Below are 19,661 nucleotides of genomic sequence, written 5' to 3'. Positions count from 1 at the left end.
ATTGTCTTAAAATTAACTGAGAAATTTCCTGTCTTCGTTTGTCGGTAGAGTTTCTGGACACCGTATATATAAAATCTATTTAAAAAGTTAGTACAACTATGAACTCACTTTTGTCTTTGTTCTCACAACTTTTAAAACACAACTTAACAACCATAGCCATGATAATAAAATTTACAAGACATTTTTGAACCACAGCCGCCATATTAGATAAGTTTTGACATGTCATATAGTCTAAGAGCTAGTGAACCCTCCGACTAACGGTCGTCCTGTAAGGCTAGAAATTTTTATAGTGATAATTCATAGCACACCAAGGCTAAAAACCATGACCTGGCAGGCATCAGCCGTGCACGTGTATCTACCAGGTGAATCGAAAAGTGCATAGTTTAGGGGAAAAATAAACTTTCTCCTGTAAAGTTTAAATTTAAGTATGTGTTTGAGTAAGTCATTTAGAAGAAATGTGTACAATGACAGTCGATTCTGAAGAGCACAAGACCTTGCCAGGCGAGAGGAAAGAATGGGGTTTTTTCCTAAAATTATTTTTTTGCATCGAAAAAAGTTTTTTTTAGGTTTTTTGAATCATTCCAAACAGAAAAGGTCTCTAGTGATTTTTCTCTTAGTTTAAGTTTTTGTTATATAAGCGATTAAAAATTTTGAAAATTGCGAAATCGGCCATTTTTAACCCTAAATCGGACATTTAACTAAAAATTTCAATGTTGCTAAGGTAGGTAGATATTCTTTAAACAATGATTGATGAAATCCCGATTAGTTTTTTGCAATACAATATCGAAAACCCGTTTGTTTTTTAATTGCTAATCAAGCGAGCGCGACACTGTAGTATAAGTGAGGACGTTTGAGTTTGCATAAATATTCATCATCTCGAGAAAGGACAAATTTGAAGAGAAATCCTCAGACAGGTCGATTTTTATTCTTAAATTAGGACTTTTTGGCATATATATAATACTAGTGACGTCATCCATCTGGGCGTGATGACGTAATCGATGATTTTTTTTAAATGAGAGTAGGGGTTGTGTGACAGCTCATTTGAAAGGTTATTTAATTCTCTATTGAGTAATATAAACAATAACATAATTATTTATACAGGGTGTACAAAAAATTTTTTTTATTAAATTAATTTAGACAAAAAGAAAAAAATTTTTTGTACACCCTGTACAAATAATTATGTTAATGTTTATATTACTCAATAGAGAATTAAATAACCTTTCAAATAAGCTATCACACAATCACTCTTATTTAAAAAAATCATCGATTACGTCATCACGCCCAGATGGATGACGTCACTAGTATTATATATATGCCAAAAAGGCCTAATTTAAAAATAAAAATCGACCTGTCCGAGGATTTCTCTTCAAATTTGCCCATTCTCGAGATAATGAATTTATGCAAACTCAAAAGACCTCACACTACAGTGTGATCGCCCGCTTGATTAGCAATTAAAAAACAAAGGGGTTTTCGATATTGTGTTGCAAAAAACTCTTCGGGATTTCATAAATCAATGTTTAAAGAATATCTACCTACCTTGGTAACATTTAAATTTTTAGTTAAATGTCCGATTTAGGGTAAAAAATGACTGATTTCGCAATTTTCAAAATTTTTAATCGCTTATATAACAAAAACTATTAACCTAAGAGAAAAATCAATAGAGACCTTTTCTGTTTGGAATGATTCAAAAAACCTAAAAAAACTTTTTTCGATGCAAAAAAAAATAATTTTAGGAAAAACCCCTAATCTGTCCCCTCGCCTGGCAAGGTCTTGTGCTGTTAGAATCGCCTGTCATTGTACACATTTCTTCTAAATGACTTACTCAAACACATACTTAAATTTAAACTTTACAGGAGAAAGTTTATTTTTCCTCTAAACTATGCACTTTTCGATTCACCTGGTAGATACACGTGCACGGCTGATGCCTGCCAGGTCATGGTTTTTAGCCTTGGTGCGCTATGAATTATCACTATACAAATTTCTAGCCTTACAGGACGACCGTTAGTCGGAGGGTTCACTAGCTCTTAGACTAATACCCAATCAGAGCAAACGTATAAGGTAATATCTGCGCCTGGCACCAACAATTTTGATAAATTCGCGCACATTTACATTCACTCCCAATCGCGCCTAAAGAAGTATAACTTCAAAAAAGACCCATTCATGTGTTACTGATGATCTCATTACTGTTTACATTCTTATTTTTTTACATATACTTCGACTATATTAACATTTTTGGCGCTCTACATTTTTTGTCCCCTCCTGTAATTCAAACCATTATTGCTTGTGCTTCATGTCCGTTCTCTTCTATATTCACTCCCAAATAGGTTATCCACTTCACTCTTTCAAATAATTAGTAAACAAAGTAATGTTTTTAAAAATGTTTATTATTCAACAATATTTACATGATTAAAATTATCGAATACTTTTAAAATTAGTATTTTTAAAACTAGAGCAACTTTCCTGTCTGGTACAGTCTAATTATTTAGCAAAATATCACCCCAACTGGGAAGGATACACTCATTATTTCTATTCCAAAAATAAACTAAAAAATTTGAATTTGCATACACCACACTAGTAGATCTTTACTTGATATGTGACAGCTAATGTTTTGACACAAAATTTCGAAAAAGATAATCTACTAAAGACTTGGCCCGTATAGCTCAAGAAGTTCCAAATCTGATACCTTTTATTAGACTAATGTAGAAGTTACCGTTCATACTTTTTCATTAATTCTTCTCTGTCCTGTCTCTGATTTGATACATTAAAAATAAGTTCACTGTATGAACTTAGTAAAAAAATAATACAAAGAAATATGTAATAAAATACATAAACAAGATATTAAAGGTAGCTAATATCAACTATTGAATTTTAAAAAGCAGTAAAGTCAAATTAATGAAAGAGATTTATTAAAAATTCTTATCGGACATTATTGGTTATAGCAGCATGCAATCTTCTCGATATGCACGTATAAAAAATCCGCTAAATTTCACCATATCGGAAACGTAAAATTCACTAAAATGAAGAAATTCAACAATTCTGTATAGATATGAGTTACAATCTATGTCTACGATATATGTATGTGATGGTATTAAAATCTTTCTATTCAGTACCAACTGTATCCAAGACATATTTAAATCTACAAGATAAGCAATAAATTAAGTTCCTTTGTATGTTGTATATCCAAATGGACTCAGCAATAGAGGAATATGGTGAGATTCAGTACAACCAGCGTTAAAGATAATCTGGAATAAAAATGATAAAGATGAGAACAAGATAATGATTAGTCAAAGTTAATTTAAAAATTACTACATATTTATTAGTTTAAACTTTAACATTATTTGACATACTAGTTATACAGAGTGTTTCTTTAAGAATTGTCCATATAGTAACTGGAGAAACCTTAGCACAAAATATGAAGATTTAACCTAAAACACTTAAAAATAAAATATTCCTTCTTACCGAGATACATAGTGTTTTATTACAAATATTCTAAAATGATTTTAGCCCATTGTTTTAACAACTTCCAATATTTTTTGTTCAAACTTGACAAACAGTATACACATGTTAGGATACTTAAGTGTAACAGCTCCGCTGTTACCAGAGGCGTGCTGTAGGGATAGATACTTCCTGTTCCCCCTCACAATCTACGACACTGTCGTAATAATGATTTCAGCATGTTCTTTCATTATTTGTTACTTTTTATGTAAATATCAACCTTTTGTCTCAATCCGATAGAGTAAGTAGTTTTTAAGTTATTTGCATTTAAAAGTAGGTAATATTTAAAATACATCATCTTATTGTTTTGCTTTTCACACCAGTGTCTAATCATTTAATAGTATATTATTCAACAAGCATTTAATGATATCTATTACTCACGATAATGAAATAAGGCGAGTGTCGTAATTCATCAGAGTGAGTGATAGCCATTACATGTGAGTAGAACACTATACTTTTTATACGACCTTCTTTTGTTTTAATTAGTAAAAAATATAGTTATCAGCTACTCGAGATTAAAATTATAATTTACAGAAATAAATGTTGTTTACCAATTGTATGCGGCTGAATAATTGTATTGCCTTCTATTAGCAAACGCTGTCTTATGTATTGTAAAAAAACAACAAGAAATCGTCAATTCAAGTTCTATTCGTTTCCAAAAAATTATAAGCACTAATTTGACTTGCGGTTAGTGAAAACATAATAATAACTTTGGCTTCGGAGCTTCTAGACAATTGACAATCTCTGGATTTGGCGGGCAATTTGAAAAGCATATATATTATATACTTATACATAGCATTAAGTTTAAGATCGTAAAATGAAAGATCTCACATCGCTTGGTGGATATCTATCTATATAAATAAAATTCAAAATATACTTACTATTAACCTAATTATACAGCATTAGCAATGTTTTAAATAAAAACAACATCGTTATATGTATATGTACATATATGTATAGGATGCCTATGTTATAGGTTATTTATAACTATAGTAATTGGGGACTTAAAAATTTTACACCCGTATTTTGAATTTCTCTAATAGATGGTTTGTTTAAACCCGAATTTTCCCTTTAAGGTTTTTTCTTATTAACTGAAAACAATCACTTTTGTTAAAGAATATTTTTATTATGTGAAATATTCATGTTTTTCTTTGGTAGTAGGTACCTACTGTTCTTTGATGTGGTAATAATATGTATAACTTTTATATGGTTAATTATTTGACTATAATTTATAACTTTCCTATGGTTAATTATTTTATAGAGAAATTCAAAATACTGGTAAAATTGCTAAGTCCCCAATACCGAACTATAAGTAACATATCCTATACATATAATATTGTATAATATATCCTATACATATTATTATACATGACGAAGTTTTTTATTTAAAATATTGCTAATGCTGAATAATTAGGTTAATACGTATATTTTGAATTTTACAACAATTTTACACCAGTATTTTGAATTTCTCTATAAAATAATTAACCATAGGAAAGTTATATTATTACCACAAATAAAAAAGATATAATTAAAGTTATATCAAAGTTGTATTATTACCACCTACTACCAAAGGACGATAGAAATATTCCACATAATAAAAATTTTCTTAAACAAAAGTGATTGTTTTCAGTAAATAAGAAAAACCTAAAAGGGAAAATTAATGTTTAAACAAACCTTCTATTAGAGAAATTCAAAATACTGGTGTAAAATGGCTAAGTCCCCAATAACTATAACATAGGTATCCATATACATAAGTATACATATACATAATGATCTTTGCTAATTTGCAATTTAAAATATTGCTAATACTAATACTATAATTAGGTTAATAAGTATATTTTGAATGTCATTTATGTAGGTAGATAATCGATCAAGCGAAGTGAGGTCTGTCTTAAACTTAATGATAAGTATAAGTATACAATATATGCTTTTTAAATTGGCCTCCAAATCCAGAGAACTGTCAATTGTCTAGAATCTAGAAGCTCGCCAGCTAAAGTATTAGGTTTTTGCTAACCGCAAGTACTAATTTGTACCTACTGTCAATGTAATAAATAGGAAATGACTATTATCGGTGGAAGTATTTTATAAAGTTATAATGTACATTTATATTTAACTCTATATAATATATTATAGTATATTTAACGGAATATAACTTTATAAAATAAACACAATATAAGACAGTCTATATAAAATATTATCTTATAATCATTAATATTTTGGGCACAAAATCTACCAAAACTGTTCTTTATATTAAGAACACAAGTATTTCAAAGAATAGAAGATACACAAAATAACTAGTAGCAAAATTATGAGACATAAATGTTACTGCTACTTACTTCAATAAATGGATAAATTGTTTCTTGTTTTTTGGCTTCAAAATATCGATCAACATCATAGTGTAGTTTGTATCTTCCATTGGTAAAATCAGGTCTATCCATAAACTCTGAAAATTTTCCGGTACTATTGGTCATTCCCTCATTAACAAAAGTCCATCTTCCATCAATAAGTTTATAGAGGCTAACTTGAAGTCCTGAAATTGGTTTTCCTTTCGTCATGTCCATCACTTGAGTGGATATAGGAGGTTTTTCAGGAAATAATTTTATTTCGACGTTCTGAAATTTTTATTCAATGTTTACCTTTTTTGAAATTTTTTAACGGTACTATGGTCTGTTTTTAAACCAGGAGAAGTAATTCAAATTTACCGCGCCTTAATGCTTGTTTGTAATTGGTCCAACCACAGGCAAGAATACTCCACTGTTAAGAAATTTTGACACTAATGACATTTATCAAATTTTGACACTAATGACATTTATCAAATTTTGACACTATTGGTATTTCATAGGTTAATTAGGTTATATCAGCGATTTTTCGTGTTTTCTGCGTTATTCCTTAAATTTCTAGATTTTTAGTTTGCTTTTATATAAAAAACAGTTACAGTAGGAGTAGACGCCCTCTATAACGAGAACTGAAATGGCGGACTAAATACCTTTTTATAAGCGGATCTCGTTATATCAGACAACTCTCGTTATATTTTTGACCCCCCCCAACCTGCGTTACGTAATACTTGAACGGTCCCTTATTAGGTGTCGATGGTCGACTACAACAATGAAATTTGTCCACAACAATATCAGTCGATAGATAAACAAGAAGGAATAAGTTTATTACCGGCGGTGGAACTTATTACAGCACTGGTCTCAATAAGTACACAGATGTTGGGCATTCCTGTATACAGACAGTTATGGTATTTATTTATGGCCATCACCACGCCAAAAACAGGGTAAAGAAACATATTCTTCGATTTCATTTTTCCTAGTTATAACCAAATATGCCTCGTTATAGAGGTGTGATAGTTCAATAGGAATTTCATGGGACATCTAGTGTACCTCGTTATAAGAGAAACCTCGTAATACCCGTGTTCGTTATAGAGAGAGTCTACTGTATTTTTAGAACTCTTTAGCGACGTATTAGTATCATATAATATTTACGGATTCTATCGAAGGCCGATATTATCAACCAAAAAAGATGTATTTGGTGATTTTTCTAATGACTTTCTTGGGTGTGAATCTGTCTTTTTATTTTACTCCTCCTGGTTTAAAAACAAACCATAGTTTCATAAAAGGGTAGACTGTTTACGGACATGAAATTTATATCAATGAATCCTATTTCACTTACAAACTTTCTTTTTCATGTAATTTCGATTGAAAATATGTCTTATTTTTAAAAGCCGTTATCCTCCAGTATATACCATAAAACAACAAGAAATGATATTAACCATTTCAGTGAGAAAAGTGCACTGGTGCGCTTTGTTCATTTTTGATAAAATGCGAACGGCGCCCCGGTACGCTCTCAAAACACTGACTTTTATATGCTTATTTGAGAATATCGCAGTTATCAGAAGTGTTTAGAATATGTTTCGCACTTACATAAATATGCTGGTAGATGAAGTCTGTTTCTCGGAGTTTCACATAGGTAGACAGTTGAGGATTTTCTAATATAACCTGTTTATTTATCATTTAGACGTTAGTCAGTGAGTGACTTGTGTGTTTTATTTTTAATATAATGGCAGACTTATGTGTACCTGGTACCTCAGGGGTAAAAAACTTAAAATTATTCAAGTGAAAAATAAAAAAAAAACAAATGGTTGAGGAAATGATGCCATTCTTCTATGTTTTGCTGTAAGCAATCAGGAATTGGATGAACGCAGGTAAATAAGTTTGTCAACTTTGTGATTTTGACGATTTCTGAAGCTTTTAGTGAATATTATTCAGATGGGGAAACATCGGAAAGTGAAATTGAAGACAATGTGCAACAGGAAATGACAAATGAAAAAACATATGAAAATATACACCATACTACTACACAACATGCCAGAACAGGCCGAGCTCCGCTTAGGAAAAAAATAATAAGTTTTTTAATTCACGCTATTATTTGTATATTTTTGTGCTAATATTTTTATTTTTTAATTAAAAATTTTTGTAAATTGTGTTGTAATAATTTCTGCTGTTACATATTTGTTTGTATCTTTATAAAATAAAAAAAGAATGTGTGTGTACTTTGTACACTTGCCGTCATACTGGTACACTTTTTTTCCCAATGTAAACCTGTGTTCAGACCAGAGATATGTAAAGAAAATAGATCAGGCTAGTCATATGCCACTCAATGCATCGGGGTGTAACGCCGATATCAAGTACGGTGGTCTAGCTATCTTTGTCTGTCGTGCGAGTGTGAGCGTATCTACGAAGAGGTGGGAATAACGGAACGACAGTGACACACAGGCGGCGGCCATCATATGCTAGAGAGAGAAAGCTAAGCGCCGGTAGAGAGAGATAGATAGACCACCGACCCGAACTGTTCCGCGTTACGCTATTTTTCGAACTGGCCTAATCTATTCTGTTATATCTATGGTTCAGACTGGATACAATATTTCGTTGTTGCCATAACAGATAACGGAATTGCACTAAATCTAAATACAAAAAAATTACGTTTAAAAATGTATAAAGGTTTTAGATCGGTATTATTTTTATCACTACCAATTGACCATCATTGAAGAAACCTGAGAAAGCTTGGACGAAGATGAAAATATATAACTAAATTTATTTCTCAGTGCTCAGAAGATTACAAGAAGTGATTAACAATAATGGAGCTATGACAAAATATTAATATTTCAGCAGTTTCGAATTGTAATCCATATATTTAAATTCCACATTTCTTGTTCACTGTAAAAGTTATTTATATTGTATTAATTTCAAATCAATTTTTTTTATTTTTCCCGTGTGTTATTCTAGTATCCCACAACTCAATAGAGTTTTGTATTTACAGTACAATTTACGAGAAACCAATCACACTTCTCGATTTTAATTTAAACATAATAATTTAAACTTATGTCTAGATTTATTAACTATCATTATTTTTCAATCGAAATATTTTCATAAATTATAATAAAACACGAATCAATATATGGGTACTTAATTGAGATGACTGGCAACGTTGCCCTAGAAATTAGAATGACACATTTGACAAGATCAACTTACACAACTTGAAAAACGCGATTTTCGGTTATAAGAATTGTACCAGTTCTTTTTTACGCGAAGTGTACGCACGTAAGAAGTTATACTTCTATGCTTCTTTTCATGAGCATTTTTCAGTGCGTCACAAATGATAGAAAAAAGGTAAGTCCGTGATAATATACATTTTAGTGACATGACATTTTAGTTAAATCTGACAGTTGTCACATTTTATTTGCAATTTGGCATAAAATCAAATCAATTGTGTTTATTGCATTTATAAAATGGTATTTTCTTTGATTTGTATAGTCTTATAAATTGAACAGATTATATTCGTAGATATATGTATTATATAATTCGTAAATAATTTTTTTTTCGATTATAGCGGCCATCTATTGACAACTAGAATACATGTTATAAATGTCACCGACGAAATGTAATCACCGACGTGCGTTTTTTTCAGTCACATGCAATTTAGTGCGTTAGAAAGAAATCGAAAAACTGTGACGCATTGAAAGATCCTCATGAGAAAAAGATTATTATATGATTTCAACGAAATAAATATACATATTTAAAAATTTATTTGTTTAATTAATAAATTAATTTTGATATTACCACTTTCAAAATTTTTTGAAGTTATTCTTCTTTAAGCGCGATGCGATTGAGAGTAAAATTTCATAAATCTGCGCGCATGCGCACACAGACAGTAATAGTTCGTTGCTAATCTTTCAAGATAGGTATGTATGTATCTGTATCAGCGCAAATAAGTCATTAAAAGAATATATTAGTGTTTTTAGTAAATGTATTATTTATTATAATTTTTGGATTTGTCTTTCTCTGTAGTAAGATAATAAAATATTATGTAGGTATAACATTTTTATATGTCTATTTGTCACCGTGTTGTGTAATTATATCTGACACTTACGTGTCATTTAAAGAAGCTCGGTGGCGTAGTTGGTAGAGCGTTGAGTCAGTGATTGGAAGGTCGCACCGGTCGCAGGTTCCAATCCTGGAAGATTCGTATATTTTTTTAATTTTTGGTTGTTTTAATAAAAAATTTTTGAAAGTGGTAGATAAGAAAGTTAGTTTAATATTTAAATAAAATACAAATAACCTGTTAAGTATATTGACTTAGTTGAAATTATATAATAGAAGAATAATTTCTTACGTGCGTACAAAGTACACACACATTATTTTTTTATTAAAACAACACCAAAAATTAAAAAAAGGATAACAATCATTCTTGTCAGGATTTGAACCCGGGACCTTCGCGTTATGTAGTCGAATGCTCTACCAATAACCCATCAGGGTTTTGTTTTTACGGCTTCTGGGACGTAATTACAAACGACGGTGACCAATAGATCAAGTGAAGTATTAAATATAAAAATGTTTAAAATACTTATTATCTTACTCCCAAGGAAGACAAATCCAAAGACACAAAACTTATAATAAATATATTTACTAAAAACACTAAGATATTATTTTCAAACCTTAGTTGCGCTGATACATATACTCTGGGCTAATTAGCAAAATACAAGGAAAAGTTATTTACCAGCAATTTTATTGCTGGAATCGAATCTTATGATTGTATATATTAATACTATAGTTATGCAAAATCCGCAGTCAGTGTGCTACTTTTTTTTATAAACAAAATGACGCCCGAAAATCGTGTTTTTTTCTTCAATGTTTGCTCTATAACTCCAAAGATTTTAACTTTACACCAAAAACACCCAAATAAAAATTCACCGTAATTAAATTCTGCATAGAGACGTGTTTTTCCCGATTTACTTCTGACGAAAATTTTCCCCGGAAAATGCGGGTTTTTCCAACACAATCTTTAGTATTCAACTAAATTTTAGATAAGTAATTGTTTATCAATAATTAAATAACTTGGTAGTATAAAAGCTCTTTTCGTATAGATTATGATTCCAGAAGCCGATGGAAATTAAATGAACAGTTTAGCAACAATTGAATTGTTAATTAAAACTTTACGGTCGCTATGATTTTTGTATAAAAAGACACTGTACCTATCTAATGTACTTTACAGAATTAAAATTGGACTATTTAAGCGGCCTCAGGAATATTTTAAAATTAAAAACAATTTTTTGGCTTATAAACAAATAGAATATCTGGGGAAATATTAAATTAAATTAAATCATGAAAACGGTATTGAAAAAAACGCGGCATGACGCTTCTTTTAAAAGAAAAAACGTTTAATTCTGATGAGTGGTTCCTGAGATACAACCGGTTAAAGTTGACCGGCATATACGGCAAAGATATAAACAATAGGATCATAATTTTCGAACCATTACCTTTTTATTTTTATCTTCTTTCTTTACACCAATTTTCATATCTTTAAAGTAATCATAACATATATTGTTATAATAAAAACTATCGATATTACGAGTGAAAATTGCCAAAAATAGCAAAATTCCAGTCAAAAATCAGGTTGGAGAAAATGTAATCTCAAAGTTCAAAATCAGTATACGTTAAAAAAATGCATTTTCTCGGCTTCCCATGGAGCAATTTTGGAGCTTCATTCTTTTTTTGTTTCGAAGTAACTCGAGTAGAGCCATCTGACTAACGCATTATTAAATGTCAAACTTGCTTTTGTTTTGTTATAATGGATTAATTTATTTATAAGAAAAAACTACATATTTTTTCCAGTTGTAGACTTTTTTTAGATAAACTTACTGCAAGTGTACCTTTTAACGTTAAAAACACAAATATTCTCATTTGAAAGCTGTATAATTATTTAAACAATCTTTATTTAAACAAATTAAAAATTTTGTTATAATAAATAAATTTATTATAACAAAACAAAAGCAACTTTGACATTTAATAATGCGTTAGTTAGATGGCTCTACTCGAGTTACTTGGGAACAAAAAAAGAATGAAGAAAATTGCTCCATGAACTTTGAGATTAGGGAGCGTTCAGGTATTACGTAACGCGATTTTTGAAAATTTTTGACCCCCCCTCCCCTCCTAAGTAACGCACTCTAATGGGCGTTTAACTATTGCGTAACGCAATTTTTGAAGATTTTTGACGCCCCCCCCCCACGTGCGTTACGTAATACTTGAACGCTCCCTTACATTTTCTCCAACCTAATTTTTGATAGGAATTTTGCTTTTTGTCAATTTTCACTCGTAATATCGATAGTTTTTATTATAATAAAAAGGTGATGGTTCAAAAATTATGATCCTATTGTTTATATCTTTGCCGTAAATGCCGGTCAACTTTGACCGGTTTTATCACAGGAACCACTCATCACAATTAAACATTTTTTCTTTTAAAAGAAGCGCCCTGCTGCTGTTTTTCCAATATCGTTTTCGTGATTTAATTTAATTTAATATTTCCCGAGATATTCTATCTGTTTATAATCCAAAACATTGTTTATAATTTTAAAATATTCCTGAGGCTGCTTAAATAGTCCAAGTTCAATTCTGTTAAGTATGTTAGATAGGTACAGTGTCTTTTTATACAAAAATCATAGTTATTCTTATGTATCATAATTATTGTGGTTATTATAGCTACTGTAAATTTTTAATTAACAATTCAATTGTTGCTAAACTGTTCATTCTATTTCTATCAGCTTCTGGAATTATAATCTATACGAAAAGAGCTTTTATGCTACCAAGTTATTTAATTATTGATAAACAATTACTTATCTAAAATTTTAGTTGAAAATTAAAGACTTTGCTGGAAAAAGAAGCAAATCGGGAAAAACATGTCTCTATGCAGAATTTAATTATGGTGAATTTTTATTTGGGTGTTTTTGGTGTAAAGTTAAAATCTTTGGAGTTATAGAGCAGAAATTGACAAAAGCATGATTTTCAGGCGCCATTTTGTTTATAAAAAAAGTAGCACACTATATGCGGACTTTGCATAGCTATATTATTAATATATACAATCATAAGATTCGATTCTACCAATAAAATTGCTGGTAAATAACTTTTTCCAAAAATGGTCTGTTCTCCGATAATCGGCCCAGACTAATACATAAATTGGATGATTTAGCAACTAACAACATACTGTCAGTGTGTGCATGCGACAGGGAATGTAAAAATTCACCCTCGTGCTAAAGAAGTATAACTTCAAAATTAATTTTTCTGCATTTTAATATTTTTATCATGATGCACCAGTGCGATTTACGCATTTTATTGAAACTTTTTGAAAAAATGCGGTGGACGCACTGGTGCGCTTTACAAAAAATTAAGTTAACATGTTGACGGACAGTGCGTCAAATGTATAAGCAAGTGTTGTGACACTATATGAATTTTGCATAGTAGAATAGGGAAATTGCTTAATTTATTTTAGCGCTTTATAGTTTATAGAAACAATAAGTTTTTTAACACGTTTAACACAACACATTATTTTAAAAATGTTGTCTATAGATGTTGTGTCACATTACATTAATGGAAATTAGATGTCTATAGACGTTCTGTCCGTCAACGTGTTAAAATCAGTTGAACTAACTAAATAAAAAAATCAAGTCTACAAAAAATTTTTAAGGCCTACCCTTTTATTCAACATTTACCATTACTTTTTTTGAAATAATTTAACAAATGCTTACTTGATCTGCAGTAGATTCACTAATTGGTTTTAGTTCTCTAGATCTCTCATCATCTTCCTCTTCCAACTCAGACTCTTCATTTGAGACATCTTTATCATCTTCATTGCCTGATATGGACTCCTTCATGTTTATTGCTATTTTACTCTAAAAAATACCAACATAATGTTTAAAGCACTGGTTCCCAACCTATTTGAGTCATGTATCATGTACCATAAAATTCTTTTTATTATTTTTGGTACAGTTGAACCCACTTATTGGAATAGCTTTTGTGCCAAGCAAAAGTATTTGTATAACCGGGATATTCCAATAATAACTGATCATTGGTGGCTAGTAGAAAGCTTCCTTAAAGCAGGATATTCCTATAACTGGTATTCTAATAAGCGGGTTCGACTGTACCACCTAACTTAAATACCTATCAAGCCAAGTAACCTAATTAAATATAATTTATATGCTGGAATTTTCAGAAATGGATAAAATAAAACGGCATTTCAACAATGCTCCCCTATTTTAGTTTTATAGTCCCATAGTGAACTTGTAAGGTAAAATACTACAGTGGAACCTCGATAAGTCGGATTAATTGGGACCAAGGCCGATCCGGGTTATTGAAAATCCGTGTTATCCGGAGAATATGGTAAGAAAATTAGTAAAATATGGTATACTGACAGAAAAACTCCATTATATTTGCAAAGACAAGAAATACATATGCACAGTACATCTAAATTACATACAGTTGTATATAGCACTGTTCATTTCTTGGTACAAAACTCAGTCAAACTAAAAAAAAATGGTTGTTTTGTCTGATGAAAATCGGCCCGGGTTAGCCGGACTTCCGGGTTATCAGAGGCCGACTTATCGGGGTTCCACTGTATTTCAATTTTTGTGTTATTTTACAATGTGTTGACTTTGGCTGTGTTTTTGTGATTTTGCGTTTTGTGTACCTATTACCACAAATAATGATATTATGTACCACCTGTGGTATGTACTGACATGTACCACAGGTTGAGAACCACTGGTTTAAAGTAAGGTGTAAAATTTATATTGAATTCCTACCTTTCTAGCACTATTTAATTGAGCAGCTTTTTGATGTCTTATAGTGCAAGTATGCTTTAAAAGACTATTCATGTGTGCATGTAAGTTCTTGTGGCAATATGTACAGTAAGCTCTTGTAGGCTCACCTTCTACCCCCTTCAGCCACCCTATTAAATAAAACATAAATTTATTAACTGTTTAAATTGTATACACATTATTACTTACCTTTAAAATCGGGCATGTGCTCCCAAGCCGCCCGATATGTTTGTTTATAATATTTTCCCCTAGAATGTATTGAAAGTGTAGGTTTTGTGGAAGATGTTGGTAATAAAACAGGAATAAAATATTCAGTGTCTTCCTGGTTAACTTTATTAACTTCCACAACTTCAACTTCTTCTGTTTCCATTTGTTTATAGCCAACAAAATTATAAAAAAATTAAAAATTACTAAATAGGGGAACTACTTCAGTTGGGATTTTGGTTTTTCAACTAGGAATAGTGGTAAACACTAAACAATAGCGAATATGGCGACGATTTCGACTCTTTCGACTCCGACTCATGACTTGACAGTTACGTCGTCCTGTAAATTGTAGAACAGTGAATCAGTTTTGATCACAGAACACAACACGCTTATAACAAAAATAATTTTCCACCTTTTCAAAAATTGAAAATTTTGTTATAGTTGTTCCATCATATCTTTGCACAAACGTAATGATGATACATTTGAAAACAAACATTTTGAAATCAAAACATTAAGTGACGTACGTCGATATGTAAATATCATTGATAAGTACTGTCAATGTAGTAATTAAGGAAATTACTATTATCTGTGGACCTATTTTATAAAGTTATATTATAAATTTATATTTAACTATACGTACATTTATAATATATGTAATTATATATTATAATATGTTATAAAATATTTAACACAATATAACATTATAAAATAAACACAATATAAGTTCCAATATATTATTCCAAATAAACACAACACATGCGCAAATGTCACTCTCACTGAAAATGATAAACGTCAAAAATCATAGTAAACAAGGTATCACAGACATTCCGTATTGTTTATCCTTGTTTAACTTATTGCGGTTTCCATGGACAAGCGGTATAATTTTGCCGTACTATACCGTTTTTAAACCAGGAGGAGTAAACTCAAAAGACAGATTAACACCCAATAATGTCACTAGAAGAATCACCAAATACATACATCTTTTTGGTTGATTATGTCGGCCTTCGACACGGTTATTAGACTTTATTACGGTTGTCTTGTCCGACGGTGGTGGGGAGACTTATATTTTTGACTTTACGTCACAAGAGTTTACATTCCCATATTTTTAAATGATTTTCGATCATTGAATGTTGTGTATATATGTGTATTATTTGTGTTATTATGAAATAATTAGACAAATAGTACACATTTTATCTTATACCGGGTGGTGAATCGTAAAAAGGGCCATAGGAAACTCAATGTAAAATTCTGAATTGTTGAATACCTGCTTCCCTAATTATTTTACATCAAAAGTCATGAGAGAATACTTGTAGAGAATTAAAATCTGTATTAAAATCAAAAGTTAAAATTGTTCTACGATTTAAATGCATTCCAAAATTTTGAAAAATATGATACATTTGCCACAATAGGTATGCGTGTAAAAGTAAGGCCACACGTTACTATTTAACTGACAGTGCTCACAACATTGACTGAATAAAAAAATCTTTATTATTAATCCTTTCTCCGCAACTGAGGGTATCTTATCAACTGTATTGTTTTTAAACAATAGATGATAAAATAAAAATATTGACAGTTCAAAAATGTGAACATTATTGCATTGTGTGTGGCCTAAGTTTGGGCTGAAAACTAAAATGCATTACATTTTTACAAAATTTTGGAATATGTTTAATTACGTAGACCAATTTTAACAGTTATTTCCAATACAGATTTCAATCCTCTACAAATAGTTTCTAATGTCTTTTGATGTACAATAATTATTAGGGAAGCTGGAATTCAATAGTTCAGAATTTTACATTGAGTTAACATCTTAATAGAAGCTGTAAAATGCAAAATTTTGACGCATGTCAAAATTCTCAATGTGTTTCAATTGTATTCATGTTTTTCGAATCCTGAGAAAACTAATAAATATTTTTGAAAAATTTAAAAGTCGAGGACAAACCGAGGGCTGAAAGTCCCTGAAAACTTCTATAATGTTTATTTTAATAAGTTACAGGGCTGAAAATAAAAGAGAAGTGTGATATTTAATTTCAAATATTTCATTCAATAGAATCTGCTTGTTTATTCTAAGGGGCTTTCCGCCCTCGGTAATAATGTAATCTTGCATCCTGCGTTTAAATTTTTCTAAAATACTTGGTTTTCTCAGGATTCGAAAAAAATCATATTACGATTCAAATGACAGTAAACTATCGTGACGTAATCTCACCCTTAATGTTCATTGGTTAGTCGATTTAGGCAACCGTAGTAATGTCTAAGAACCGTGGGCCTTCGACGGTAATACATAAATATATATTACGTCACTAAAGAGTATGTACTAAAAACAACAGTTTATTATATAAAAGCACACTAAAAAATCTATAGATTAAAGGAATAATACAGAAAACACAAAAAATCGCCGATATAACTTAATTAACCTATGAAATTATAGTAGTGTCAAAATTTCATAACAGTGGAGTAAACTTGCCTGAGGTTAGACTTGAACTAATTACAAACAAACATTAAGGTGCGGTAATTTTGAATAACTCCTCCTATTTTAAAAACAGGGTATATTTTATGTGAGTAAAAAAGAGACTTAGTTTAAAAAGTAATCCGTGAATAATTTCATGCATGTGCAAAGATATTAAGAAGAACTATAAAGGCCCCGTCTCACCATCAAATAATTGACAGTTATTTGATCAAACTTGACAGTCAAACTTGACTAGTGACACAAACTATACATACTAACTGTCACTTTGTGTCACTAACTGTCAAGTTTGATCAAATAACTGTCAATTATTTGATGGTGAGACGGGGCCTTTAAGGTGTTAGGGTCGATTTCTCATACCTGCGTTAATCTATGGTTCAGTTGAACCAGGTTCACCCGTGATCTGTGGTTTTGTTTGAAATGCATTTCTCATTGCGCGTTCATGTCAGCGCTCGTTCTACAGCTTTCGAGAAATGCCATTAGATGGCAAAAGGTAAAAAACTGTCGCCATTTTGAACTACCATTTTTATGCTGTTTTTGAATAAAGTTAAATTTAAGTATTTATAGTCAAATAGTCATTTTAATAATTATAAATAAATATTATAAAAACAAAAATAATGTTATCGTTTATCGTTAGGCTTAATATAATAAAATAGGATATATTTATATTATGACAGCGTTTCGTGTTAATACAACGCATGCGTAGTCCATGAAATCATCTGAACTGAGTTCTGAAATCTTTGAACGGCCGAATTCCACCGTTCAAGCATCGTTCAAGTTTAAACTGCCATCGGTTGAACGTGAATTGAGAAAGACGATTTTGACTTTAAACTGACGTTTACTAGAAGTTCAGGTTAAACTGGAGTTGAACTCGATATGAGAAATTGGCCCTTAAATTCAATAAATAACCCTACATTTATCAATTAATCAGTTTTATCTGCTATTGTTATAAACTTACTTTCACCATTTTATATCCCGCTTTCACTGTGTGATCAACAAGATAATATATTGCGCATCTCGAAGAGAAGGGATTCGCGACGTAACTGGAGGCATAAGTTCGTAATGGTTCGTAATGTCCGAATGATGTCCGATTAGTTTGAATTGCTTGCAGTTGTATAGTCCAGGCTGTATGGTCGCCCGCGTTAGGTAAATTATTCTGATTCGATTTTTTTTTGCACAAACTTACTAAAAAAGGGTCCCTTATAACAAATCCACAGGGTGCCAGGAGGTGCCGCGGTCAGAAAATTGTTTAAACAATTTTTGAATTTACGGACGATATGAGGGTGAATTTTTATATGTTAATACCTACGATCCCGGCGCATGCGCATTATAACTTTGTTCTGATTGGATGTTCAAATGACATGTCAAAAATTATTCAATATGTCGGCTGTGGTTTGATTATTTATGGTTGTTGCGTTTTGAAATTTGTGTGAAAAGAAACAACAAACAAAAGTTAGTTAATAGTTATACTGCCTTTTTAAATAGTTTTCATATATATTTTTGGACTTTTGGACTATTTTGGTTGGACAAGGACTCATTCTAATTTGGTAAGTAGTTTTTATTATAATCATATTGTAATTATACATTTGGATTAGGTTGGAATAAATTCATTTTCTCAAGAATGGGGATTTTAGAGAGAAATCCGAAATTAGGTCCGATTTTTATTTTTAAATTATGATTTTTTGGCGTAGATTTATTTATCTAGTAGGTATGTAATGCTTTGATTTACATGCTTAATTTGATTACCAACAAAAGTTCTACCAATCTTCATCTAATATTTGTTTTCTTACTGTTTTGTTATATTTTAATATTTTCTTCCACAAAAATCAAACCACATAATTTGATTTAAATTCAGAATAACGCTCAAACAGTAAAACATTCAGTTGACCTATTTTTCCACTTGACAAGTAATGAGTAATTGGATGAGTGAGTCTAGGCTTCGATTACGAATCAAAGCGTCCCCAAATTCGCGGGTTCGAATCCCGATGCAAGTTTTTATTTTTTTATGCATTTTATGATTGTAAGTACATTTATTATATAATTTTTTTTTTCAGAAAATGCGTATTTAAAATTTTTGCCAACAATTATTATCGTTCAGAAATCATTTTTTCTTTGTGGCATTTTTCAATGTGTTTGTGTGCGTTTTATTCTTTTATTTTTGTAAATTTTTGGTATTGTCTTAATAAAATTTTTTGGAAAGTAGTAAATATTAAAATTAGTTTCGTTTAGTAAAATTAATTTCGTTTAGTAAAATTACTTTCGTTAAAATCACATAATATGTAATAGAAGTATAACTTCTTACGTGCGTACAAAGTACACACACATTCTTTTTTTTAAACAAATTCAAAAAATGAATTT

At 30.6% G+C, this 19,661-nt stretch overlaps 1 protein-coding gene across 2 annotated transcripts in view; it reads right to left on the bottom strand.

Moving 5' to 3' along the window:
• Nucleotides 1-2,366: 2,366 nt before the first annotated feature.
• LOC114325470 (uncharacterized) overlaps nucleotides 2,367-19,661 on the bottom strand; it is a 43,102-nt gene continuing 25,807 nt past the window's right edge. Inside the window, exons 2-6 of one of the 2 annotated variants that reach the window (XM_050663559.1) lie at nucleotides 14,828-15,181; nucleotides 14,624-14,769; nucleotides 13,574-13,717; nucleotides 5,832-6,107; nucleotides 2,367-3,242 (exon numbers count right to left, since the gene is read on the bottom strand). In XM_050663559.1, coding sequence (XP_050519516.1) covers nucleotides 3,156-3,242; nucleotides 5,832-6,107; nucleotides 13,574-13,717; nucleotides 14,624-14,769; nucleotides 14,828-15,008 — 834 coding nt within the window. In that variant the 5' untranslated portion in view covers nucleotides 15,009-15,181 and the 3' untranslated portion in view covers nucleotides 2,367-3,155. Of the gene's footprint in view, nucleotides 3,243-5,831; nucleotides 6,108-13,573; nucleotides 13,718-14,623; nucleotides 14,770-14,827; nucleotides 15,269-19,661 lie in introns of those variants that run through there. The other variant, XM_028273552.2, reaches the window with a different exon arrangement.

This window comes from Diabrotica virgifera, chromosome 1 (assembly GCF_917563875.1).
Source record: "Diabrotica virgifera virgifera chromosome 1, PGI_DIABVI_V3a".
NCBI lineage: Eukaryota > Metazoa > Arthropoda > Insecta > Coleoptera > Chrysomelidae > Diabrotica > Diabrotica virgifera.
This window is presented reverse-complemented; position numbering and strand designations above follow the sequence as displayed.